Source organism: Artibeus jamaicensis, unplaced genomic scaffold, assembly GCF_021234435.1.
Source record: "Artibeus jamaicensis isolate MK-2021 breed Jamaican fruit bat unplaced genomic scaffold, CSHL_Jam_final contig_1028, whole genome shotgun sequence".
In the NCBI taxonomy this organism is placed as follows: Eukaryota; Metazoa; Chordata; class Mammalia; order Chiroptera; family Phyllostomidae; genus Artibeus; species Artibeus jamaicensis.
Window position 1 is genome coordinate 4,439,813 of NW_026521201.1, and position 23,155 is coordinate 4,462,967.

Here is a 23,155-nt window from a genome sequence, read left to right on the forward strand (position 1 = left end):
GTACAGGCTGAAATCTCCTCTGCTCCCCTCTGGTTGGGTCTCTTGGCATGTCCGGGCCCAAAAATCCTAGGGAGGGAGCCGTCTGGGCGCTGAAGCCTGTCCCGTGCGCCATTGGGCTCTTGCCACTGGGCTCTGGTTCCCTTACCCTGCACCGGCTGTTTCTCTTTGCTCCATCCCAGAGACTACTGTACCGCTGCTGTCTCCCTACCGTCTGGTTCCTCTGTGACAGATGAGGTTTCTGGTCTCTTATTTTCATACATGCTTGGCAACTGCTGGCTTGCTGGTTTCACCTCCTCCGATCGGACAGGTTTCTCTCCCTTTCGGACTAGGAACTGGTATCTGCTTCATCCTAGTCCACCGCCATCTTGAAAGCCTACTGTATTTTTTTAACTTATTTGCTTGGTGGTTACTATTAAAATCTCATTTAGAACAACCTGGTTCAGATTAATACCAACTTAATTTCAATGGTACACAAAACTTTGCTTTTGTATAGTTTTACTCCCCTCTTACACTGTGATTATCACAAATTACATATTTATATATCTTGTCCTCATCAACCTAGATTTATAGTTAGTATTTCATGCAGTTGTCTTCTAAATCAAACGGAAAAAGGAGTTAAAATAAATGATACATTTATACCATTTTCTATATTTAATTATGTAATTGCTTTTCCCAGTGCCCCTTATTTCTTCATGTTGAGTCAGTCATGTTACTATTTAGTGTTCTTTTATTTCAGTATTATTTCTTGTAGGGCAGTTTTGCTAGGAAAAACTTTTCCAGATTTGCATATCTTGAAATGATTGAAGGATAACTGCCAGATACAGAACTTTTGGTTTACAGCTTCCACTACCACTCTACCACCACACTACTGCTTCAGTCAGTACTTTGAAGATGCCATCCCACTGTTTTTGGCCTCCATGGTTTTTTATGAGAAATCGGCTATTAATCCTACTGAGGCTCCTTTGTATATGATGAATTGCTTCTTGCTGCTTGATGTTTCTAGTTATGGATCTCTTTGAGTTTATTATACTTTGAGTTGGTTGAGCTTCTTGGAGATGTAGATTAATGGATTTCATCAAATTTAGGGAGTGTTTGGTCATTATTTTGTTAAGTATTCTTTCTGCTCCTTTCTCCCTCTTTTCCTTCAGGACTCCAATTTTGCATATTTTGGCAGACTTGATGGTGTTTTGCAGGTTTCTGAGGCTCTGTCCATTTTTCTTCATTCTTTTCTCTTTGTCTTTCTTAGACAGGATTATCTCAATTGCTCTGTCTTCAAGTTCACTGATTCTTTCTTCTGCCTACACAATTATGATACTGGGATCCCCTAACGAATTTTTCTTTTCATTATTATACTTTTCAACTCCAGAATTTATATTTGGTTTATTTTTATAATTTCTATCTCTTTGTTGATATTTTCTATTTAGAGAGACATTGTTCTCATACTTTTCTATAATTCTTTAGACATTGTTTCCCTTAAGTCTTTGAACATATTTAAAATTCCTGATTTAAAGTTTTAAAGACATGATGCATAAATCAAGCTCTGCTTGCCATCCCTGCTTTTTTTCCTCATACTCCACACCACATAGCCAGGACTCTGGGCTCATTCCTTGGCCCTACAACTAACCTCCTTCTCAAAGTATTTATTCTCTTCTGCATTGGAGGAAGGACATGAAACTCAGAAGTCCTTCTGATCTGAGAATGCTCCCCTACATTTTAAGCTTCTGTATGCTCTGCTAGAGATGAGCAGCCCAAAAAGGTGTCCAGTTCCTCAGAAGTGAAGAAGGCCAGAAATCCTCAGGCAATTTCACCTCTGCCAAGAATCTAGACATTCCACAAAGCTTCACTCAAAAAGCATAGGTAGAAGACTGAAAATCAGAAGCTTTTTAAAAAAAGGAGTTTAATGACTTCAAAATAATTAAGTCATAGTACACAAACATACAAAAACCAAGACTTAAGTGCCCTGTTACTAATTGGTCTTTGGAGTACTGCCATTTCCCCTCCTGTCATCTGAGGAATAGAAATTACCTATTTTATTACAAATTTACCTATTTATTACAAATTCTAATAAATTTTGCCCAAAATTTGTAGGATTTCACATTAGCGGTTATGCCCTCCATTTTTATGTATTTGGGGTGAGGGAGGTTGATGGTTGACAGAATATAGGAGCTTTCTAAGCCTTTCCCACTTCCTAAATCTATTAATGTTTCTATTAATAGATATGTTAATTATCAGCAGTAGAAGTAACAAAGAACATCATAACTCTACCTTTCACATAGTTCAGTGGAGCCAAGTAAATTGAAGTGTCCTACTTAGGAAAAAAAAAACTTGCTAGAAAACATGGGACCTGGGAAACCATGTGGCACTTGCCAGAGGACCTGAAATCAATGTGGAAACTCAGGAAAATTAATAAAGTGTGTCATTTGTCATGCTGGGGCAGAGCTGAGTCAGGTCCAAGAACTGACCCTCTCTCAGGGCTTTGGATCTGAATCAGAAGTGGTACTCACAGGCCCTTGTCATAGCACCAGGAGATTCCTCTCCCAACAAATGAGGACTTCATAGGACCAGTAGGACCTGTGCTGTTGTAATGAGTTATGGCTTGATCCATTTGACCTATAAACATAAGTGCTACATAAAAAACACCACACTACTAAGCAAAAAATGCCCAAATAACATGGACAGAGAGAATGGAAAAGGGAATTGAAATTTGAAGTTCAAGGGGCTTAGGATGTTTGAGTGACATGACTATAGAACTAGGATTCATTGAGCATGCATAGCACTAGGTCATGGGAAGAGTGTCAGGAGCAATCCAATATCTGGTCCACAGGCTCCCTAGGCCATTCTGTAATGGTAGTTTATGGTGATTATTTACACACACTGCTCCCATGGCTCTAATGAGCAAAATGCACTGAACTGAGCTCCTGAGGCAGGAGCATTTATCTCTGTCACCTCATGTTTATCAGTGTCTGGCAAACAACATTTGCCTAAAGGAGCACTTAAGAACAGAGCATCAGTTCTCAAAAACAAGGCCCACCACTTGGTGCATTCACTCCCCTGGAACCCCAAGTCCCAAAGGCTGGGCAACTGGGTCCCTGCGTCCTGGTAGACCCATGGGGTTTACATCACTGGTTCAAATGAGGTACAGCTTCTGGCTTTTAAGACAAAGTGCTGGGGAGCATTCCAGCTTCTCCAATTTAATTGCCTTTCAGACAGTATGATGTCCATCAGAGCATTCCATCTCATCATCCTGCAGCCTCCACAGCTGTGACTAGTAGCAATCCATTACCTGCAGGCAGCTCAACAACTCAATTTGACTTGGGTTCTGTACTTCTGCACATAAAAAGATATTTGTTCACCCAGTTCTCCTTCTTCCTGGTGTGAAACCAGTTGTGCTCCCCACAAGTTGTGTGGCCTTGGGCAGAACCTGGAACTGTGTGATGATCTAGGTTCCAAGTCTGTACAATACCATTCTCTGCCCTACTGCCCTCACAGAGTAGTGTGAAGGTCAAATGAGAATTCTGAGGAAAGGGCTTAGTCAACTGACAATCTGTAGATAAACATTAGTTATTAGATTTGTACAAGAGACCAAAACAAAGTAGGAAAAAGAAAATTTCACACATCTTGACAACTGGGAGAAACTGGGGTCTCAGGTCAAAGCATCTCCCTCTTCCCTGGGCCAATAAAGTAAGGAAAATTTGCATTCCTTCAAGCAGAGATTTTTGTCTAAGAATGTTTTGTATGTCCCCACTTTGCTTTGGCATTGAGCAGGGCTAACATGGCAGACCACAAGGTTCTGGAAGGGCTGTGGTCTCAATTATTTTTGTACTTACTGGGGCCTAATGTGTAATAGACACAAGTTGGTGGATGGGTGGATTTGCTGCCCCATCAAGACTTTAATAGCACATTCCTAATTGAGCCACCTTTACATACAGTTCAATAAAGCATTCACTTTGGGATGATGAGAAAGTTCTGGAGTTGAAGGGTACTCATGGTTGCACACAGTATTATGAGTATACTTAATGCCACTGGGTTGTGCATTTAAAAATGGTTAGATTTGTAAATTTTATGTGTATTTTACTGCAATACATTAAAAACCCCTTCACAAACATATTTCATGAATGAATGAAGGATTGATTCTCTTCAATGCCCAATAGCTGGCTCTAAGCTACTCAATGTTTGACTTGGGTTATATCCAGGGAGGAAGGAGCAGGAAAGGAATATGAGCTTACCTATGGCCCTTGGATCTTCAGGTACTTGAAGAACCACCTAGAAACCTACAGTATACGTTAACATGCCACAAAAATGTTCTGACAACAATCTCCAGGGTCCCCCTTTTCCAAAGGGCCTCAAGCCAACCCCAACCCACCCACAGTCAATTGGGGAGGGACTATCAGTGCTCCCAGCTTCTCTGCCCCTGCCCAGCACACACTTCTCTTTGGGGGTTTTGCTCCCTCTGTAGATAAGCTCCTTGGGATGGGACCTTCATATCCTATATGCCAACAGGAGCACCTGGCCTGGCCCTAGATAGGGGCTTGGTAGGAGTATGTCAAACAACAACAACAAAAAGTGAATGACAAATGTCTTTTGCTGTTTCTGGAATTTTGTATTGACTACTGGAGGAAATATATTCATTAGCACCCAGAAATATTTTGGTTTTGCAAGATTTACATTGTAATAATTTATGGTAAGGCGCCCTGGCTGGTGTAGCTCAGTGGATTGAGTCCACACTCAATCCTGAGAACCACACGATTGCAGTTTGATTCCCCATCAGGGCACATGCCTGGGTTGCAGGCCAGTTCCCAGGAGGTGACTCACAAGAGGCAACCATACATTAATATTTCTCTCCTTCCCTTCCCCTCTAAAGACAAATAAGTAAAATCTTTGAAAAGTAAAAAAAATAATTTATGGTAAGGAGACTGTGGGAACGAGCATAGAAAGATTGGAGTGGGAGAGGGACCAGCATACTGTGTTTAAGGAAGGCTGACTTTGGTGTTACATTTGTTCTGGGTGACTCAACAGGGCTGGAAATGCAGAGCAAGTGGACTGAAGTTTATCCCAGTGAGCATGGTCTAGCGATGTAATAGGCTGCCTACACCAGTGAGCACGCCCAGTGAGCACAGCTGCCTCACTGCATAGTGACCTCTCTGACACTGGAAGCGTTGTACACTCTGCTTTTAGAAATGCCAGTAAGAAACTAGATACAGTGAATTACAAGGGCCCCACTTCTACCCCACCAACCCCAAGAGTCTAGTTTGAACTGAGATGGACATAAAAGGATGTAGTATAATGTGTGACAGGGAGTCAAAGTGGGCTAAGCCAGAAAGCCTCCCTGGACCAGAAGAATGTTGGGCTAGGTCATTTCTCTAATTAGTTTCCTATTAATCCTCCACTTTCTCTCCAGCTGTACCTCTTCCCCTACTTTCCCTTCCTTTACTTTATCTTTCTAACTCTCTTTCCATCATACTCCTCAGCTCCCAGCCCCCAGCCTATGCTCCCACATCAGGGATTGGAAAAGTACCTGGCCTAAAAATCTACCAGAGAGATCTGGGCTTCAGCAGTTTCTCTGTCATGTAGAGAGGTGCTGAACTCTCACCAGCTCCTCCATTGTGGCAAGTGAAATTGCCAGCTTCACACTGTGGGTCTATTTAAATCAGCCTTTCATGTCTGATGAATTTAAAAATATGCTAGAAGTCAGCATCTTAAACACAAGAAACACAAACAAGCAGGTGAGGCTGCATTTTCCTTTCTCTGTGCCCATCCCTTTCTCTTTCCCTTCCTCCTCACTCTGTCCTACTCCCTCTTGAGAGCAGTTTTCATTCATGAGGTCCGTCTCCCCCCACCCCACCTCTTCTCTCAGTGGAAAGAAATCTGCAGTCTGAGCAATGGCTGGCAGGCTCTGGGGCCAAGCTCCCTCCTGTCACAGATGAGGAGACTATGGCTCAGGCAGGAGGAAGGACTGCCAGGGTCTGAGATCAATGAGTAGTCATGCTGGCTCCCGGCCATTCTGGACAACTACAGCTGGCTTCCCAAATTCTGTGTGTTCTGTTTTCTGGGAAGGCTGTTTGCTACCCCCAGAGCTCCACAATCCTCAATCATCCACCTGTGACTTTCACAGGCCCCTGTCACAGCAGAGGTTCCTAGTCTGTCCATGGATATTTACTGGAAGCCGATCTTGAGGTGTTGGCCCACTTTGGTTGATCTAACCCAGTTTTCTTGTGCTGTGATTTAAATTATATTCCCTCTACTCCTTGAGCATCATCTCTTTGAGACTTGATAAGTAGGGTCCACAGCACATCCCCTATACATGGGCAGATGACAAGCTACAGGATTACAGTGGTGGAAATCAGGAGGTCTTCTTCCCCTGGAACAGCAGCACTGCTCTGCCCTATGCACAGTGGAGCTGACAGTTCTAGTTCGTGTTCTCAGCTTTTGATGCCCATTGGAATCACCTGGGGAGTTTATTCTTATTTTATCCAGTTTATTTCTTTAGTTATTCCACTTTTAATTAATTTATTTTTAAAAATATGCAAAAGAAAAATGTGACAAGATTCAAATTACTAAAATTAGGAATGAAAGATGGGATATTACTATCAATCTTACAGAAATCAAAAGGATTATAAGGCAATTCTATGAAAAGCTGTGTGTTGACAAATTAGATAACCTCAATGAACAGACATTTTTCTAGAAATACAAAACTCTACCACAACAGACCCCAGAAGAAACAGAGAATCTGAATAGCTCTATAGCAAGCAAAGAGATTGAATTTATAATTGAGAAACTTCCTGCAGAGGCTTCCAGTTTCTAGTCTGACAGGTAAGACACCTGGAGGTTTCCACTCCATCCTAATACGCAAAAAGCCAGACAAACTGGAAAATAAACAGCTCTTTTTAGATCCATGAGAGAAGTGAGGTTCAGGGAAAGTGCTACCCCCCAAATTGAAGAGATAGACAGGCAAATAAAGAGAATCACGACTTACCAGAGCAGAAAACCAGGAGCAAAACCCTCCATAGGAACCAGTGCCACTGAACTACAATGGACAAATTGCTGGAAGCTAAGCATGGGTAAGTCTTCAGGAAGACTCAATTGTTTATGAGTTTTAACTCTTGGAGCTCTACCAGGTTCTCACAGTCAATATTGGAGAAAAATCCCCTCATACTTTTGGCAGGAGAAAGGTAGAAATTGTTTTGAAATATGAGAATATCCTGTTCTTACTAACAAGACCTGCCCTCAAGAGAAACTAGGTAACCAGAGCGTCAGGTGCTGGGGTTTTATTAGGTCCATACTGACCTGGGGGAAGGGAAATACCCAATTCCAACCAGTTCTAGATTTCCATGTGGAAGGAGGGCAATACCCAACTCCAGCTCACTCTAGCTATTCTGCCCCAAATAAGAGGAGGGTGACTGAGAAGGACTCTGAAGTTCAGAGACCAGAGGCACAGGCTCACAAAGACTGAAACCTAATTATGGTGGGAAGAAAGTGAGAAGAGGAGGGAGAGAATCCAATTGCATCCAACAAATTTTGGCATATTATGTTTTCATTATCATATATCTTTAAGTATTTTAAATTTAAAAACAATCTTACTCTCCCTTCTTGCCATAAATTGATTTAATTATAAGTTAAAAGAGTTTTTTAAGCAAGTGTTTAATATTACCATTATTTTAAGTATTTTTATTGATTATACTATTAGAATTGTCCCATTTTTCTCCCCTTTATCCTCCTTTGCCCTGTATCCTCCTTCCCTCCAGCATTCCTCCCCCTTAGTTTGTGTCCATGGGTGATACATATAAGTTCTTTGGCTTCTCCCTTTCCTTAATGTCACCCTGTCTATTTTGTACCTACCAATTATGATTCTAATTCTCTGAAACTTTTTCCCATTCTCCTCCCTTCCCACTGATAACCCTCGATGTGATCTCCATTTCTATAATTCTGTTCCTGTCCTAATTGTTTGCTTAGTTTGTTTTGTTTTAGGTTGAGTTGTTGATAGTTGTGAGTTTGTTACCATTTTACTCTTCCTAGTTTTGATCTTCTTTTTCTTAGATAAGTCCCATTAACATTTCATAGAATAAGGGCTTGATGATAATGAACTCCTTGCACTTGACCTTATCTGGGAAGTGCTTTATCTGACCTTCCATTCTAAATGATAGCTTTGCTGGATAGAGTAATCTTGGTTGTAGATACTTGCCTTTCATGACTTGGAATACTTCTTTACAGCCCCTTCTTGCCTGTAAGGTTTCTTTTGAGAAATCAGTGGATAGTCTTATGAGAATTCCTTGGTAGGTAACTCTCTCCTTTTCTCTTGCTGCTTTTAAGATTGTCTCCTTATCTTTAATCTTGGGTAATGTAATTATTATGTGCCTTGGTGTGTTTCTTCTTGGATCCAACTTCTTTGGAACCCTCTGAGTGTCTGGACTTACATGTTTAGTTCCTTCACCAGATCGAGGAAGTTTTTCTTCATTATTTTTTCAAATAAGTTTCAATTTCTTACTCTTCCTCTTCTCTCTCTGGCACCCCTACGATTTGGATATTGGAACATTTAAAGCTGTCCCTGAGGTTCCTCAGACTCTCCTCATATTTTTGAATTCTTGTTTCTTCATTCTATTCCAACTTGATGTTCATTTCTTCCTTTTATTCTAAATTGTTGATATGAGTCCTGATTTCCTTTCCTTCACTGTTGGGTCCCTGTATATATATATATATATATATATATATATATATATATATATATATATATATATATATATATATATATATATATATATATATATATTTTTTTTTTTTTTTTAAATTGATTATGCTGTTACAGTTGTTCTATTCCCCCTTCATTCCCCTCCACCCTACCCCCCATCCCCACCATTACCCCCCTTTAGTTTATGACCATGTGTCTCAAGTCCTTTAGATTCTATATTTCCCATGCTATTCTTGCCCCCCCATCTATTTTCTATCTACTGTCTATGCTACTTATTTTCTGTACCTTCTCCCCCCTTCTTCTCCTCCCACTCCCCTGTTGCTAACCCTCCTTGAGATCTTCATTTCTATGTTTCCACTCCTGATCTAGCTGTCCTTTTAGTTTGCTTTTGTTTTAGGTGTGGTTGTTAATAACTGTGAGTTTGTTGTCCTTTCACTGTTCATGTTTTTTTAACTTCTTTTTCTTAGATAAGTCCCTTTAACATTTCATATAATAAGGGATTGGTGATGATGCACTCCTTGAATTTGATTTTATCTGAGAAGCACTTTATCTGTCCTTCCATTCTAAATGAAAGTTTTGCTGGATAGAGCAATCTTGGTTGTAGGTCTTTGGATTTCATGACTTGGAATACCTCTTTCCAGCCCCTTCTTGCCTGGAAGGTCTCTTTTGAGAAATCTGCTGACAGTCTGATGGGGACTCCTTTGTAGGTGACTGTCCCCTTAGCTCTTGCTGCTTCTAGGATTCTCTCCTTCATTTTAATTTTGGCTAATGTAATGATGATGTGCCTTGGTGTGTTCCTTCTTGGGTCCAACTTCTTTGGGACTCTGAGCTTCCTGGATTTCCTGGAAGTCTATTTCCTTTGCCAGATTGGGGAAATTCTCCTTTATTATTTGTGCAAATAAGTTTTCCACTGGTGGCTGTGCTTTTCCCCTTTCTGGTACCCCTATAATTCAGATGTTGGAGCGTTTAAAGATGTCCTGGAGGTTCCTAAGACTCTCCTCATTTCTTTGAATTCTTGCTTCCTGACTCTTTTCTGTTTGGCCATTATTTGCTTTCTTCTGGTCCACTCCATTGATTTGAGTCCCAGTTTCCTTTTCATCGCTATTGGTTTCCTGTGCAATTCCATTCATTTCAATTAGTTTCGCCTTCATATGTTTCTCTAATTTGTGGCTATAATCAACCAGTTCTGTAAGGATCCTGATGACCAGTGTTTTAAACTGTGTGTCTGAGAGTTTTGCTATTTCTTCATCGCTTAGGTCTATGGGCTCAGGGACTGTGAGATCTTGCGACATTTTTGGTCTGTTCTGGCCCTTTAAGTGTGAGAAGTGGCGCCTTGGACTCCCAGGTCACTGGGTTGTGACGCTGTATGTGGGGGCGTGGTCAGAGCGGGGAAATGGCGGTGCCCTCTGCTGCCGCTGCTGCGGGGGACACCGCCCCGATCGAACCGCCCACTCCCACGCAGGTCCGCTCATGCACAAATAGGCGACCACAGGCAACACGCAGCACCGCTTCCCCGCTGTCTCCTCCGCGGTCGCTCGCCTGGTCACTCACTCGGTCGCTCACTAGGTCCAACCCTGCGCCTGGATTCCGCGCCTGAGTCCGTCTGACCGAGTTTTCCTGTGCAACCCCTCACCAGCCGCTGGTTTCGCCCCTTACCGGTCAGGCTGAAGAATTTGTTGTTACCGGACTTCCAAAAAGTTCAATTTTCCGTGTTCTGGCTGTGTTTTGTGTTGCTAATATTTAGTTGTCCCTAAACTTGGTTGTGTGAGAAGGCACGGCACATCCACCTATACCTCCATCTTGGCGGAAGTCCTCATCGGGTCCCTGTATATTTTTATTTCACTATGCATAGCCTTCACTTTTTCCTCAATTTTGCAGCTATACTCAGTCATTTCTGTGAGCATCCTGTTTACCAGTGTTTTGAACTCTGTATCTGATAGGTTGGCTATCTCCTTGTCACTTAGTTGTTTGTCTGGAATTTTGATCTATTCTTTCATTTGGACCATATTTCTTTGGCTTGGCACAGCTATTATATGGTAAGGGGCTGACCCTTAAGTATTCACCAGGGCAGGGCAACCCACTTCGCTGCGTTGTGGTGCTGTGTATCTAGTGGGTGTGTCTCTTCCCCCCCTCACTAAACTGTGTGGTCCTAGAGGGAAGTTTCTGTATCTCACTAAGGTGTGTAGTTCAGTGTTCAGTACAGCCCTGGCTCATTACAGGTCTTCAGTAAACACTTACCAGGTGAGCAGGTGATGACTTGCTGCCACAATGCTCCTGTCAGTTGCTGGTCCACATGCTGCTCCTACTCTGGAAATCTACTGTGTGGAAATCTACTGTGTGGTCCTGAGGTGGGCACTGTCCCCTTGTAGACCTTGGTTGTTCTCATTTACAAAATGAAGGTGTTAGCTTACAGTGGTCTCCTGGCCCTCATCCAGCTTGAAGAATTTGTGATTTTCTAACTCTGCAGCTCCATAGCTCATATTTTATGAACTTGAACTCAGAACTTTCCAAGCAGATCTTGACCTTTTATAGGAGTAGAGTAGAATGGATGCTGGGCTTTTGGAGGGGCAGGGGTCAGAGTATGGAATAAAGGTTCAAGGAGGAAATGAAGTCTCTACCAGGAGGGGAGGAAGTCTGAAGGTTTTGCCAATGAGGAGCCAGAGGAAATGGAAGGGCAGGCTTGACTGCACTTTATCAGTCTGTGGCTCTGCTAAAATGGGACTATCTCTTGGAAAATCATCTTAGTAACTGTCAGGAAATGGAATTAAGGATGCTGGCTGCCAGCTGGTCAGGGCTGGGTGACTCTCGTCCAGGTGACAAATTAATTTGGCTCTGATAATATTGCCTATTGATTATCTCTGACTAGAGTTTTTTCATGTTTCATCCCCAAGTGCTTCTCATGAGTGGGCCTTGAAGATGTGGGCTACTGAGGTAAGTGAGGGTGTAGCAGGGAGTGTGGGGCTGGGTACGTGTCCAGATTCAGGGGGCCTGGGCAAGATGACCAGCAGATGGAAGCTGTGGGCAACCCGTGAGATTGCATCTAAACACGGTGTGGCTCTAGCCCCAGACTTCTTGGTCCTGAGTCAGAGAAATCCTGGCTTACTAGCTTTGCTCTAGAGGAGGTCTTCGTGCTCACTGAGCCTCAGTTTCTACAGAGCAAAGATGATTCATAGAGGGTATCATGGAAGAAACTCAAAAACTCTCAAGTGCCTATGTTGTGGATTTTCTGTTATTTTTCTCCCAGTGCACAAGCACAATCATCTTTGATTATTCATGGGCATGGAGGAAACTATGGCCTAGCAAACTCAAAGTAGTGGATGATACAAAACTTAATTTTATTTGGTTTGGAGTTTGTAGCATATAACTCCCAAGTCTCTACCTTATTCTGAGAAGTCCCCTTTCCTAAGGCTCTCTGGATTTAATCAGAAAAACTCAGTGTTTGAGATTTAATGACAAAATATGAGGTAGGAAAGTATTGGGCAGCCTGGAAACACAATGGACTATGGGAAGGCACAGAGGGAAGGTTGAGATTTAAAATATAGCCTGGCTCGTAGACAAACTCAGGACACATTGAGAGTTTAGGTTGGTTGGTTGTGAGATTTTTTCTTCCTCTTTCCTCTTCCTACCTCCTGGCCCACTCTTACTGGTGTGCTCCAGTCTTGCCCCCACTCTTCCACTCCACTCATTATAAGCACAATTATAAATAGGACCTGGTGCTTCCATTGTTAAAATACCTCCAATGGCTCCTCATCACCTATAGAATGACATGGAAATTCTTCTAATCCAGGAGAGTGGCTTTCAAGTTTTGGCCTCTTGTTTACACCCCCAGTTCACTCTGGAAGCCCAGCTCCAGCCAGCCCCAGACTCCTCACCCCACACTCTGTGCCAATCATAACAGCCTCACATCCAGCACTGGTGGGTCCCCAAACTGGTTCATTCTCCTGTGGTCCTTCTCTCTCCTTGGTATTCCTGACTGTTGAGCTATTCCATTTCCATCTTTGCCTGACAGCTTCCCCTTGATTTCACTTCTCAGATGATCATTTAATCCTTTGTCAAAGCAGAGGTGCTCTTACATACCCTCCCTCTCCAAGCCCAGTGGCAACTTAATCCTGCTAATGTCTTACTTCCCACCATATTCTGTACAGTCTTTCTCATTTTCTACCCATTTGCTAGTGTAACTCCTTCACTGACTTTGAGCTCCTTCATTTTTATCTTGTTCTTTTTTATGTTCTAAGGACATAGTGTAATGGCACATACTTAAACTTTTGTGGAAAGTACCTCAGGCTGTAAATGGTAGGACAATTGAAGAGGGAGTCAAGGACAATATTAAAATGTGTAGAGTGTGTGGCTTCATCAGTGTGTGTGTGGGTTGTGTACCCACAGACACATAATGATTCAGGATAGCACTTCAGTCCCAACTTTCTCACTTGAATGTAAGGAATCAGAAGTTGTCTGCTATCTACAACCTGTTATTGAGAGGGTGTGCAGTCCCAGGGAGACCTCAGACTCTTGTTGGCCATCTGTTTTACTATTGACCTGTTGCATGAACACAAACAAATCACTGAAGTGTTCTGAAAGAGTTCAGACAGAGGGAAGAGCCTCATCCTAGGCTCATATTTGACCCTTACCACCTTTCTCTGAGAAGGAGAATAGGATTACCACTGGTTTACAGGTAAAGGAAACTAAGGCAAAGAGAGGCTGATTTGCTCAAGATCACACAGCCAGGCATGGGAGATTTGGAGTCTGAACTCAGTTTCCAGCTCCAGAGTCCACACTCCATCATGCCTTGTGCTCCTCTGCTCTGGAGTGACTGTGGGTCCTCAATTATATGGAACTCCTCCTGCTGCCATGACCAGGTGTGAGCTCTGCACCAATGCATCAGGTGACCTCAGGCCAAGTCATATTTAGTGACCTCAGATCACCCCAAGCCCTGGCCTTGTGCTGACATCCTACAGCCTCTCTAATCCAGATATCTCCAAGGCCACTTTTAGAACTGTTTCCAAGCAACAAAGGATTGCAACTTTTCTCTCTGGCCCCATGAGGCAAGTTCTCCAACCCACTGTGGCCAGACAGTCTGCTGAAGTTGTTCCTCCCTTCCTTCCTGGCAGAGCCCAGGCTCATTTTCACGTTCTCATCTGGGGCTCTCATTTTCAGAACAGAAAAGTACCATTTATAAGTAGCTGCATGTATTGTACACCACAAGGGTGCATCACTCCGCCATCTTAGGCTTTCTTACCTAACACAGCAACCCTGTAAGAAAGGTATTATTATCACCTCTGCTGAACAGGGGAAGAAGTCACACAAGAAAAGGGAACTCCAGGAACTCACTGCAGGTCTCAGAGCCATTGGCTGAAAGAGCCAGGCTTCAATTCCAGGTCTGTTTATCTCAAAGGCTGGCTGGAGTTTCATAGGTCATCACCTATGACCATGAAATTGAGCAGTGAGCATGTTGAAGACTGAGTCTTTCGCTTCAAGCATGATGCTGTATACAGCTGAGCTAACCAACTGTGGCCAGAAAGCAATTGTCTTAATATCAGAAACCCATTAGGATCCATGGAGCCTCTGAAAAGCACTTCAAGTACACGTCTGTGAGCTGAAAGTGAGGCCAAGCATTATGCTCCCCTGGAAACAGCTGCCTGGGCTGGAAGACAGCAGAACTGTCCTGAAATGCAGATCCAGACCCTACCAACCACCTCTGCCTCCCAGACAATAACATCCTCTATGCTGAGAGGAAGCTGTCTTTGTGGGAAGGACAGGATGACATGACACTAGAAAGGGTAATGCAAATGATCTCTAAGTTGCACAGGTTATCCCTTTGCAGATTCCCAACTAGTGAATGAGGCAATCCTACAATAAAGCAATCTGTATTTAAGCCATTTTCCATAACAGCCACCCAAGGAAGCTTCTATCTCTATCCTCCTCTGTGACTCCTAGACATTCTGACAGTTTTACATTTGTCTTCCCTGTGGCTAATTTTCTGAAGTAGGCAATGGGTTAAGTCTATTGCCATTTTCCTGGGGAAATGACTGCCAAATTGAGCTTATTAGATTGTAAGCATTTGTAGCATACAACTCCTGTCCTGTTACTTTCCTCATTAAAAGCTGGTACTGTCTTCTCAGTGCCCCCCCCCAAAAGTCTCCTTCACACTGTTCACAAGGTTCTTGACTATGGGCCCTGGCTGCATCTCAAGCCTCCCTCCTCACTGCCCTCCCCAGCCCTTACCTTTTCTTGTTCTCTTATCTTCCTGAATTTTCAGATCTGCCACACTCACCAGACTCCTTTGGGCTGGGCCTCAGCACTTCCCATTCCCTCCACTCCTCTTCTTGGAGTTTCAGCTTAAGTTCATATTTTCACAGAGATTTTCTTACTTTCTTTTTTTTTTTAAGATTTTATTTATTTATTTATTTATTTATTTTTAGAGGGAAAGGGAAGGAGAGAGGCAGAGAAATATCAATGTATGGTTGCCTCTCGTGAGTCCCCTGCTGGGAACTGGCCTGCAACCCAGGCATGTGCCCTCACTGGGAATCAAACCACAGTCCTCTGGTTTGCAGGCCCGCACTCAATCCACTGAGCTACATCAGCCAGGGCTCACAGAGGTTTTCTTGATCTCCTAACAGTTTGTTACTCCAGCAGCCTCTGTACTTTCTTTTTCATAATATTTATCACTTTTGTTTAGGGGCTTCTCCTCCAGCAGACTGGCATCCGTTTTGTTCACTATTGTATTCCCAGTGCCTAGCATAATGTTCTCTCCGCAGGAGAGCCCTGAGAAATAGGAACGAAATAGAGGAAGTTGGGAGAAGCAACTTACTTAGCTTTCTTGGTTCCAACTGGGCTCAGTCTTGCCCTGGGCAGGGAAAAGAATCCCTATTGTTCTACTCTTCTAATGCTTTTTGACTCACAATGGCATAGTGACTCATGCCTCTGTCAGATTGATGACAATTTATGACAATGGGGATTTGGCTGGTTATTTCTTATTAAATGTAGCCAGACAACTCTCAAGCAACTATGTGGCTGTCATTGCAGTCAAGATAAGGTTCTCAGCCTGGTCCTCAACTCATCCCTCCTGCTGGTCACCAGAATGTGCTTCTGAGCTACTAACTTTGGCCATCAAAGAGATCAGGTGTTGGAGCACACAAACTCAACATATTATTGATCAAACCAAGTATGACAAGGGGAAAATTTTTCCTGAGAAAGGCAGCATGTGTTGCCAAAATAAAGTCAACTGTGGATTACTGCTGCTCTTCTTCAGGGGAAGTGAACAGGCACTAGACATAGACATTAGGCTCAGCCTCAAGGTCACCAGAATGCCCTTGTGATTAGAAATGCAGGTCAGCAGAGTCAGCAGGCGAGGCCCTGTCCAGAGTGCCTCAGGTGGGGCTGCGGCATCTCAGTAATTGAGGCTCTTTTGGTTCTAATGAAAGGCCCACATGTATAGATGCCAGTCAGATGTCACCTGCCTGAGAGCTGAGAGATGGGTGTTAAAGTTCTCAAGCCACTGCGAAGGCTTTAAAGGGCTAATGAACCAGAGTAGTGAACAGGCTGGGATTTTTGCAAAACTCTACGTGTGTGCCACCTACAGTGCTGTCCCTGAACTCTGAGCCACAGTTGGTGGCCCTAGTGGCTGGCCAGAGGCTGCCTGAGGCTATAGTGAAAACTCCTGCTGTGTTCCAGTACCTTCCAGGCACACAGGCCTCAGGCCTGGCATTGAATATGCTTCCCAATAACAGAGTTGAAATACAGGGCAGAAGTATTATTAAAGTAGCATTATAAGGACTTCCGCCAAGATGGAGGCATAGGTGGATATCCGTGCCTTCTCTCACAACCAAGTTTAGAGACAACTAAATATTAGCAACAGAAAACATAGCCAGAACACAGAAAATTGAACTTTTCGGAAGTCTGTTAACAACAAATTCATCAGTCTGACCGGTAAGGGGCGAAACCAGCAGCTGGTGGAGCGGGGTTGCATAGGAAAACTCGGTCAGACAGACTCAGGCGCCGGAATCCAGGCACAGGGTTGGACCTAGTGAGCGACCGAGCGAGCCACCAAGCGAGCGACCACAGGGAAACAGCAAGGGAGCAGGGCTGTGGGTTGACTGTGGTCGCGCATTTGTGCGTGGATAGACAAGTGAGGGAGTGGGAGACTGGACCCGGATCCAGCGGTCCCCGTGGCAAATGGCAGGGAGGGCGCCGCCATTTCCCTGCTCTGACCCCACCTCCACATATAGCGTCATAACCCAGCGACTCTGAGTGGCCCGGCACTCGTGAACCACCTGAGGCTCTGCTCCTACCCAGCGGTGCGAAACAGCAGAGGGTGGCGCCATTTCCCCGCGCTGACCATGCCCCCACATACAGCATCACCACCCAGCAACCTGGGAGTCCAAGGCTCCCCTCCTAGTACTTAGGGGGCGTGAACAGAACAAAAATGGCTCAAGAAGATCTCAAAGCCCCAGAGCCTATAAATCTAAGCAATGAAGAAATAGCAAAACTCTCAGACACACAGTTTAAAACACTGGTGATTAGGATCCTCACAGAACTGGTTGATTATAGCCACAAATTAGACAAACATATGAAGGCGAAACTAATTGAAAGGAATGGAATTGCACAGGACACCAATAGCAATGAAAAGGAAACTGGGACTCAAATCAATGGAGTGGACCAGAAGAAAGCAAATAATGGCCAAACAGAAAAGAGTCAAGAAGCAAGAATTCAAAGGAATGAGGAGAGTCTTAGGAACCTCCAGGACATCTTTAAACGCTCCAATATCCGAATTATAGGGGTACCAGAAGGGGGAAAGGAACAGCCACAAGTGGAAAACTTATTTGAACAAATAATAAAGGAAAATTTCCCCAATCTGGCAAAGGAAATAGACTTCCAGGAAATCCAGGAAGCTCAGAGAGTCCCAAAGAAGTTGGACCCAAGAAGGAACACACCAAGGCACCATCATTACATTAGCCAAGATTCAAATGAAGGAGAGAATCCTAGAAGCAGCAATAGCTAAGGGGACAGTCACCTACAAAGGAGTTCCCATCAGACTGTCAGCAGATTTCTCAAAAGAGACCTTACAGGCAAGAAGGGGCTGCAAAGAGGTATTCCAAGTCATGAAATCCAAAGACCTACAACCAAGATTGCTCTATCCAGCAAAACTTTCATTTAGAATGGAAGGACAGATAAAGTGCTTCTCAGATAAGACCAAATTCAAGGAGTGCATCATCACCAAGCCCTTATTATATGAAATGTTAAAGGGACTTATCTAAGAAAAAGAAGTTAAAGAAACATGAACAGTGAAAGGACAGAAAATGCACAGTTATTAACAACCACACCTAAAACAAAAGCAAACTAAAAGGACAGCTAGATCAGGAGTGGAAACATAGAAATGAAGATCTCAAGGAGGGTTAGCAACAGGGGAGTGGGAGGAGGAGAAGGGGGGAGAAGGTTCAGAAAATAAGTTGCATAGACAGTAGATAGACAATAGATGGGGGGGCAAGAATAGCATGGGAAATACAGAATCTAAAGAACTTGAGACACATGGTCATAAACTAAAGGGGGGGTAATGGTGGGGATGGGGGTAGGGTGGAGGGGAATGAAGGGGGGAATAGAACAACTGTAACAGCATAATCAATAAAAAATTTAAAAAAATAAAGTAGCATTATAAGTAGATTTTCCATTGTACTTTATAGTTTCATTTTATCTGAGTTATCTCCATTTGAGTTTCATGGATATGTAGTGACTTGCCCAAAGTCACATAGTAAGTAGCAGTAATAGGATCTGACTTGGTCCTTGGGCTCCAAACCTCATGCCATGAGTTGTCCGGTGACTGTCACTCACTTTCTGAGGTGAGGACAAGAGGCCTGGGTCTAGTGAACCAGCGTATGCCCAGGTATGCCCAGTTTTCTCTGGCTGCCCTTGAAGCTGAGGTGTTAGCTAGCGCCTAGTGACTGGGAAAGGCATTTTTCATTTCTGCTGTTAGAAACGACCTATTGCTGTGATCAACAGGAGTCTAAGGTCCCTTCTCTGAAAATGACCGGTTGGGCCCTCCAGTATAATTTGCAGATAGTGGGGACATACTTTCCTTCTGTTTCATTGGCTTATTGACTAAGAGACACTAAGGAAGAAACAAACCGCACCTCCTACCCTGACACAGTTTATGTCACCAAGCTGGGCTAAAACAATGGATGGCTCACTGGGTGGGAAAGGGTAGAGCAGAATTTTCTGGGGATGATGGCCAAGGGACTACATTTTTCAGTATTTGGGCAGGAGCAGGCCTGGCCTGCCTAGAAGCTGACAAGCAGGCAGTACATGCTGTGAGGGCAGGGACAGTGCTCGCTGTTGCTGCTGTATTGCTAGGCCAGCTCAGAGTCTGGAACCCAAAAAGTATTTAATAAATGTCTGTTGGCTGGACTTCTGATCACTGAACATGTTGTGTCTGAGCCTTAGCTAAGTATGGGCCAATTGCTTTCAACGGGCCAAGACAAGGCAGTCCAGGACGCTCTAGATGCAGAGTCGGGCACATTGACTAGGTCAGAGAGGTGTGAAGAGATGGCCCATCCTCATGAACTCAGGCTCAACCTGGCAGTCACAGGCCCAGGACTCACACACAACATAGGACAGCTTGAGGGTCTAAGGCAAGCTAGGGTGCCTCACAGGTGCAGTGGCACTCAGAAACCAGGTGTGCAGAAAGTGTCATTCAAGACTCTAGGCAGGTAGCAGGGATCCAGAAAAATCTGTCTTGAGGAAGAGGGTTCCAGAAACAAGGCTGGGCAGATACCCAATGATAGGGGGCCTAGCCATGGACCACCCCAAAGAACAGGGGAGAGCTGAGATATCTGGCTTAATTTCATCTTGTTACTGAAGTCTGGAACCAGGCTGGATCTGAAGATGGGGTGCCAGGTGTGGTACCAAGAGGAGAGGAAGGCTGCCAAGACAGGAAACCAGGTAGGGCCCAACAAAGGGGAAATAGCCTTTACAGAGTGGCTTTATGAAAGAAAAGAAAATGTCAGCATCTCCCCAGGGCACAGACAGAAGGACAGGAGGCTGGTGGTCCTAGAGTCACTCCTGGACAAGTTCCATAGGAATCGAACTGGTCAGCTATCACCCTGGGACTCCCACCTGCACCACAGGCAAAAGAAAGCAGATTCCTGTCCTTGGAACCTGTGGTCTAGTGGGGAAGAGAGACCATGCCTGCAATGAACCTCAGAGCAGACACAGAGTGACCCAGGTACAAACAAACCCAAATAAGACCACAAAAGAGATTACACAGATGCAAGTCTAGGGAAAGGGTGAACAAAAGGGAGATGTTCCCCAGAAATGGATAAGAGCAACAGGGAAAAAGTCACCAATGGCTTTTGTTCAGTCCCTGCCCACACCTCCCAAAAGGCAGATATCTCCATACTGCTTTCCACAGTGGCTGATAACCATTCCAACAGATGTGAGGTGATATCTCATTGTGGTTTTATCTGAATTTCTCTGATGATTACTGACATTGAGCATCTTTTTCATATGTCTATTGGCCATCTGTATGTCCTCTATTCAGGTCTTTTGTCCATTTTTTAATTGGGTTGTTTGTGTTTGTTTTGGTGTTAAATTTTGTAAGTTCTTTATAAAATTTTGGATATTAACTCCTTATCAGATGTATCAGTAAGTATGTTCTCCCATTCTGTGGATTGTCTTTTTATTTTGTTGATGGTTTTCTTTGCTGGGAACAAACTTCTTAGTTTGATGTACTCCCATTTTTAAAATTTTTCTTTTGTTTCCCTTGCCTGGAGAGATATTTCTGATAAAATATTGCCTCAAAAACTTAGAAATGGATCTGCCGTTTGACTCAGTGATCCCACTTCTGGGAATATATCTGAAGGAACCCAAAATACTAATTTGATAGAACATAAGCACCCCTATGTTCATTGCAGCATTATTTACAATAGCCAAGATATGGAAGCAGCCTGAGTGTCCCTCAGTAGAGGAGTGGATAAAACAACTATGGGACACTTACACAATGGAATACTGCTCAGCTGTAATAAAGAAGATAATTTTACCCTTTGGACAGTATAGATGGATCTGGAGAATATTATGCTAAGCGATATAAGCCAGTCAGAGAAAGACAAATACCATATGATTTCACTCATATGTGGAAACTAATAAATAAACTGAACTTAGAAGCAAAAGAGATAAACTCATAGATGGAGAGCAAGGGGACAGCTAAGTGGGGGGAGGTTAGGGGAGGAGAAATTCAGCAAAAAGGAAAAGGACTCATGGGCATGGATAACAGTGTGGTGATTGCAGTGGGGGGAGGGAGATATAAGGGGACTAAATGGTAATGAAAAAAATACGAGGAAGTCAGATTTGGGGAACAAAAAGGTTTTGTAAGTAAAGTCATTTTATAGCATCTCTATTGCCATGCCAAAATCTCATCTTACACACTAACTTCTATTCGTACCATGCTCAAAGTAGATATTGCTTATTTCCCACTGAATCAGAGAGAAATTACAATCCCCACTGGAGTGTTCCCAGGGGCAGGAGGAAGGGGCTGCTGCAATTGCTCCTTCAAGCCTCCTAGGCCAAGAGTGGAGAGGGGGGATAGGGTGGCAGGGGCTGAAGACCCAAGGCAAGGGCAGGCTGTGAGATGACCCTCTTCTCCTCTGAAGACTAGAGAGGCCCTAAGGACTGCTGGGCATTTTCTTAGCCATCAGGAGTGTCAGGGATGCTTGCAGGTCCCACACACCTGAGCCCTGAGAGGTCATCCAAGCTGGCTCTTGACACTGTAGGAGTTTGCCTCTCTGACCATGGATGGAATTCTCCACGAAGCTGGAGTGCCTTGCTGTTCAACATTTGGCAGAATCCAGGGCTCCCTGACTCCCAGCACAGTGAAAACCCACCAACGGGTCTCCCTGAAATGCCCGCTGGGGACCCCACCCCAGGTCTTCCCGCAACCGCTTCCCTCTTCTAGCACAGTCACTGTTGTCCTCTCCAAAGCTTCTTGGTTTTTCTTGTTTAACACATGTGAACAAAAAGCACTACACAATTTTCCCTTTATTTTCCTCTAGGTCCAAAGAGAAGCCTCGTGGCCAGAAGTTCAGAGGAAGAAGCATGGTCAGCAGACGGCATGCTGAGCTGGACTTGGGCTCACCACCGCCCAGCTCTGCCTCAGCTCCCCTCCTCCTCCTGGGGCTCAGTGCCTTAGCTCCTCAGCTACAGTGTGGGTGGGGAGTACCTCATGCCTAATGCCCAGGGCTTTGGGGAAGCCAACAAGTATGTAGATGCCAGAGAGTTATGAAAGGGAAGGGCCACTGCTACTGAAGTCAGTTATCATTTTTAAGGTCACTATCATCCCCAAGAGATGCACCCCATCAAGCCAAGTCCTCCTCTATATCCTTCCATCCTGGGCTCTGTCAGCTGGACCACTTCCTCTAAATGGCCCTGTTCCTTCCCCAGACCTTGGACTGTCTCTTCCAGGGGAGAGGATGATACAGGTGAGACTGCCTATCTCCAAAGCTAAAGAATAACCAAATCCAACAAATCAAAACACCTCACCAGTTCTGGCAAAGGACATTGTATTTCTAGCTAGGGAGATTCTGTAACTGCACTTGGACTACGGCTAGAAATTTCCCAGAGAGGTCTCTAATGGAAATAAGGGCTGCAAGAGGTCCAGCCTGCTTCTCTCAGGGCCTCTGAGTACCACTGTGCAGTGTGTACACTACACAAAAGGACTAGGCTCAAGGGCAAGTGAAATCCACTCGCCTGCCAAGCACAGCATCCACAGAGCTATGTGCTCCTGGAGAGGCAGGCCCCTTTTCAAATTCATGCCTGTTCAAATTTACTCCCTTTCTGAGTGATAATGGTTCCTGAGATAATATTTTAGAGCCAGTAGGGGCAGGAATAAAGGTATAGGCAAGTGAAAATGTGGTTCTTGGCCATGGGATGGGTGCCTAGCTAAGACCCAACACCCTTTTGGGCTGCAGAAAAGGCATTAGGTGAAACTGCACAGGCCTTTTGGTGGGAAGGGAAGAGAGAAGGTCAAAGATAGGACTGGCCTCAGAGTATTAGGGCTGGGCAGAGTTTCAAGTCACCTACATAAGTCATTTTCGAAGGTGTTTGATTTTGGTCTTGGTTCCTTTTCATTTCTTTATTTTTATTTTCCATGGTACAATTCTTTTTCCAAAGAAAATAAAAACAGAAATAAAAATTGTTTTTTTTTAATCTGGGGAGGGGAGACCCAGAGCTCTGCCCACCCTGTCCCTGGCATCTCCCACAAGTGCGAGGGGCCTCCCAAGACCCAGTGTGGAAAATACTCACTTGGTCCAGCTCCCTTGTTGCTGTGGTGATAAGGCTGACACCAAAAATGTGGCATGACTTGCTCAAGGTCCACACTGTGTTGAAGGCACCACCGGACTACACCCCCATGTCCCAGTTGTCTGGCTCCTTCCTCCCCCATTCCAGAGATGCAGGCCAGCATGCTACCTGGCAACTGAATATTCAAGG

At 44.2% G+C, this 23,155-nt stretch overlaps 1 protein-coding gene across 5 annotated transcripts in view; it reads left to right on the forward strand.

Moving 5' to 3' along the window:
- Positions 1-22,809, forward strand: part of CRACR2A (calcium release activated channel regulator 2A) — a 177,906-nt gene extending 155,097 nt beyond the window's left edge. For 3 of the 5 annotated variants that reach the window (XR_008391030.1, XR_008391031.1, XM_053662299.1), the window contains one exon: positions 21,721-22,809. Coding sequence is in view for 1 of the 5 variants with exons in the window: in XM_053662299.1 (XP_053518274.1) it covers positions 21,721-21,786 (66 nt within the window). In the remaining 4 variants the exon portion in view is untranslated. Of the gene's footprint in view, positions 1-11,574; positions 11,615-21,720 lie in introns of all 5 variants that reach the window. The other 2 variants (XR_008391027.1, XR_008391028.1) reach the window with 2 other exon arrangements.
- The last annotated feature ends 346 nt before the right edge of the window (positions 22,810-23,155 follow it).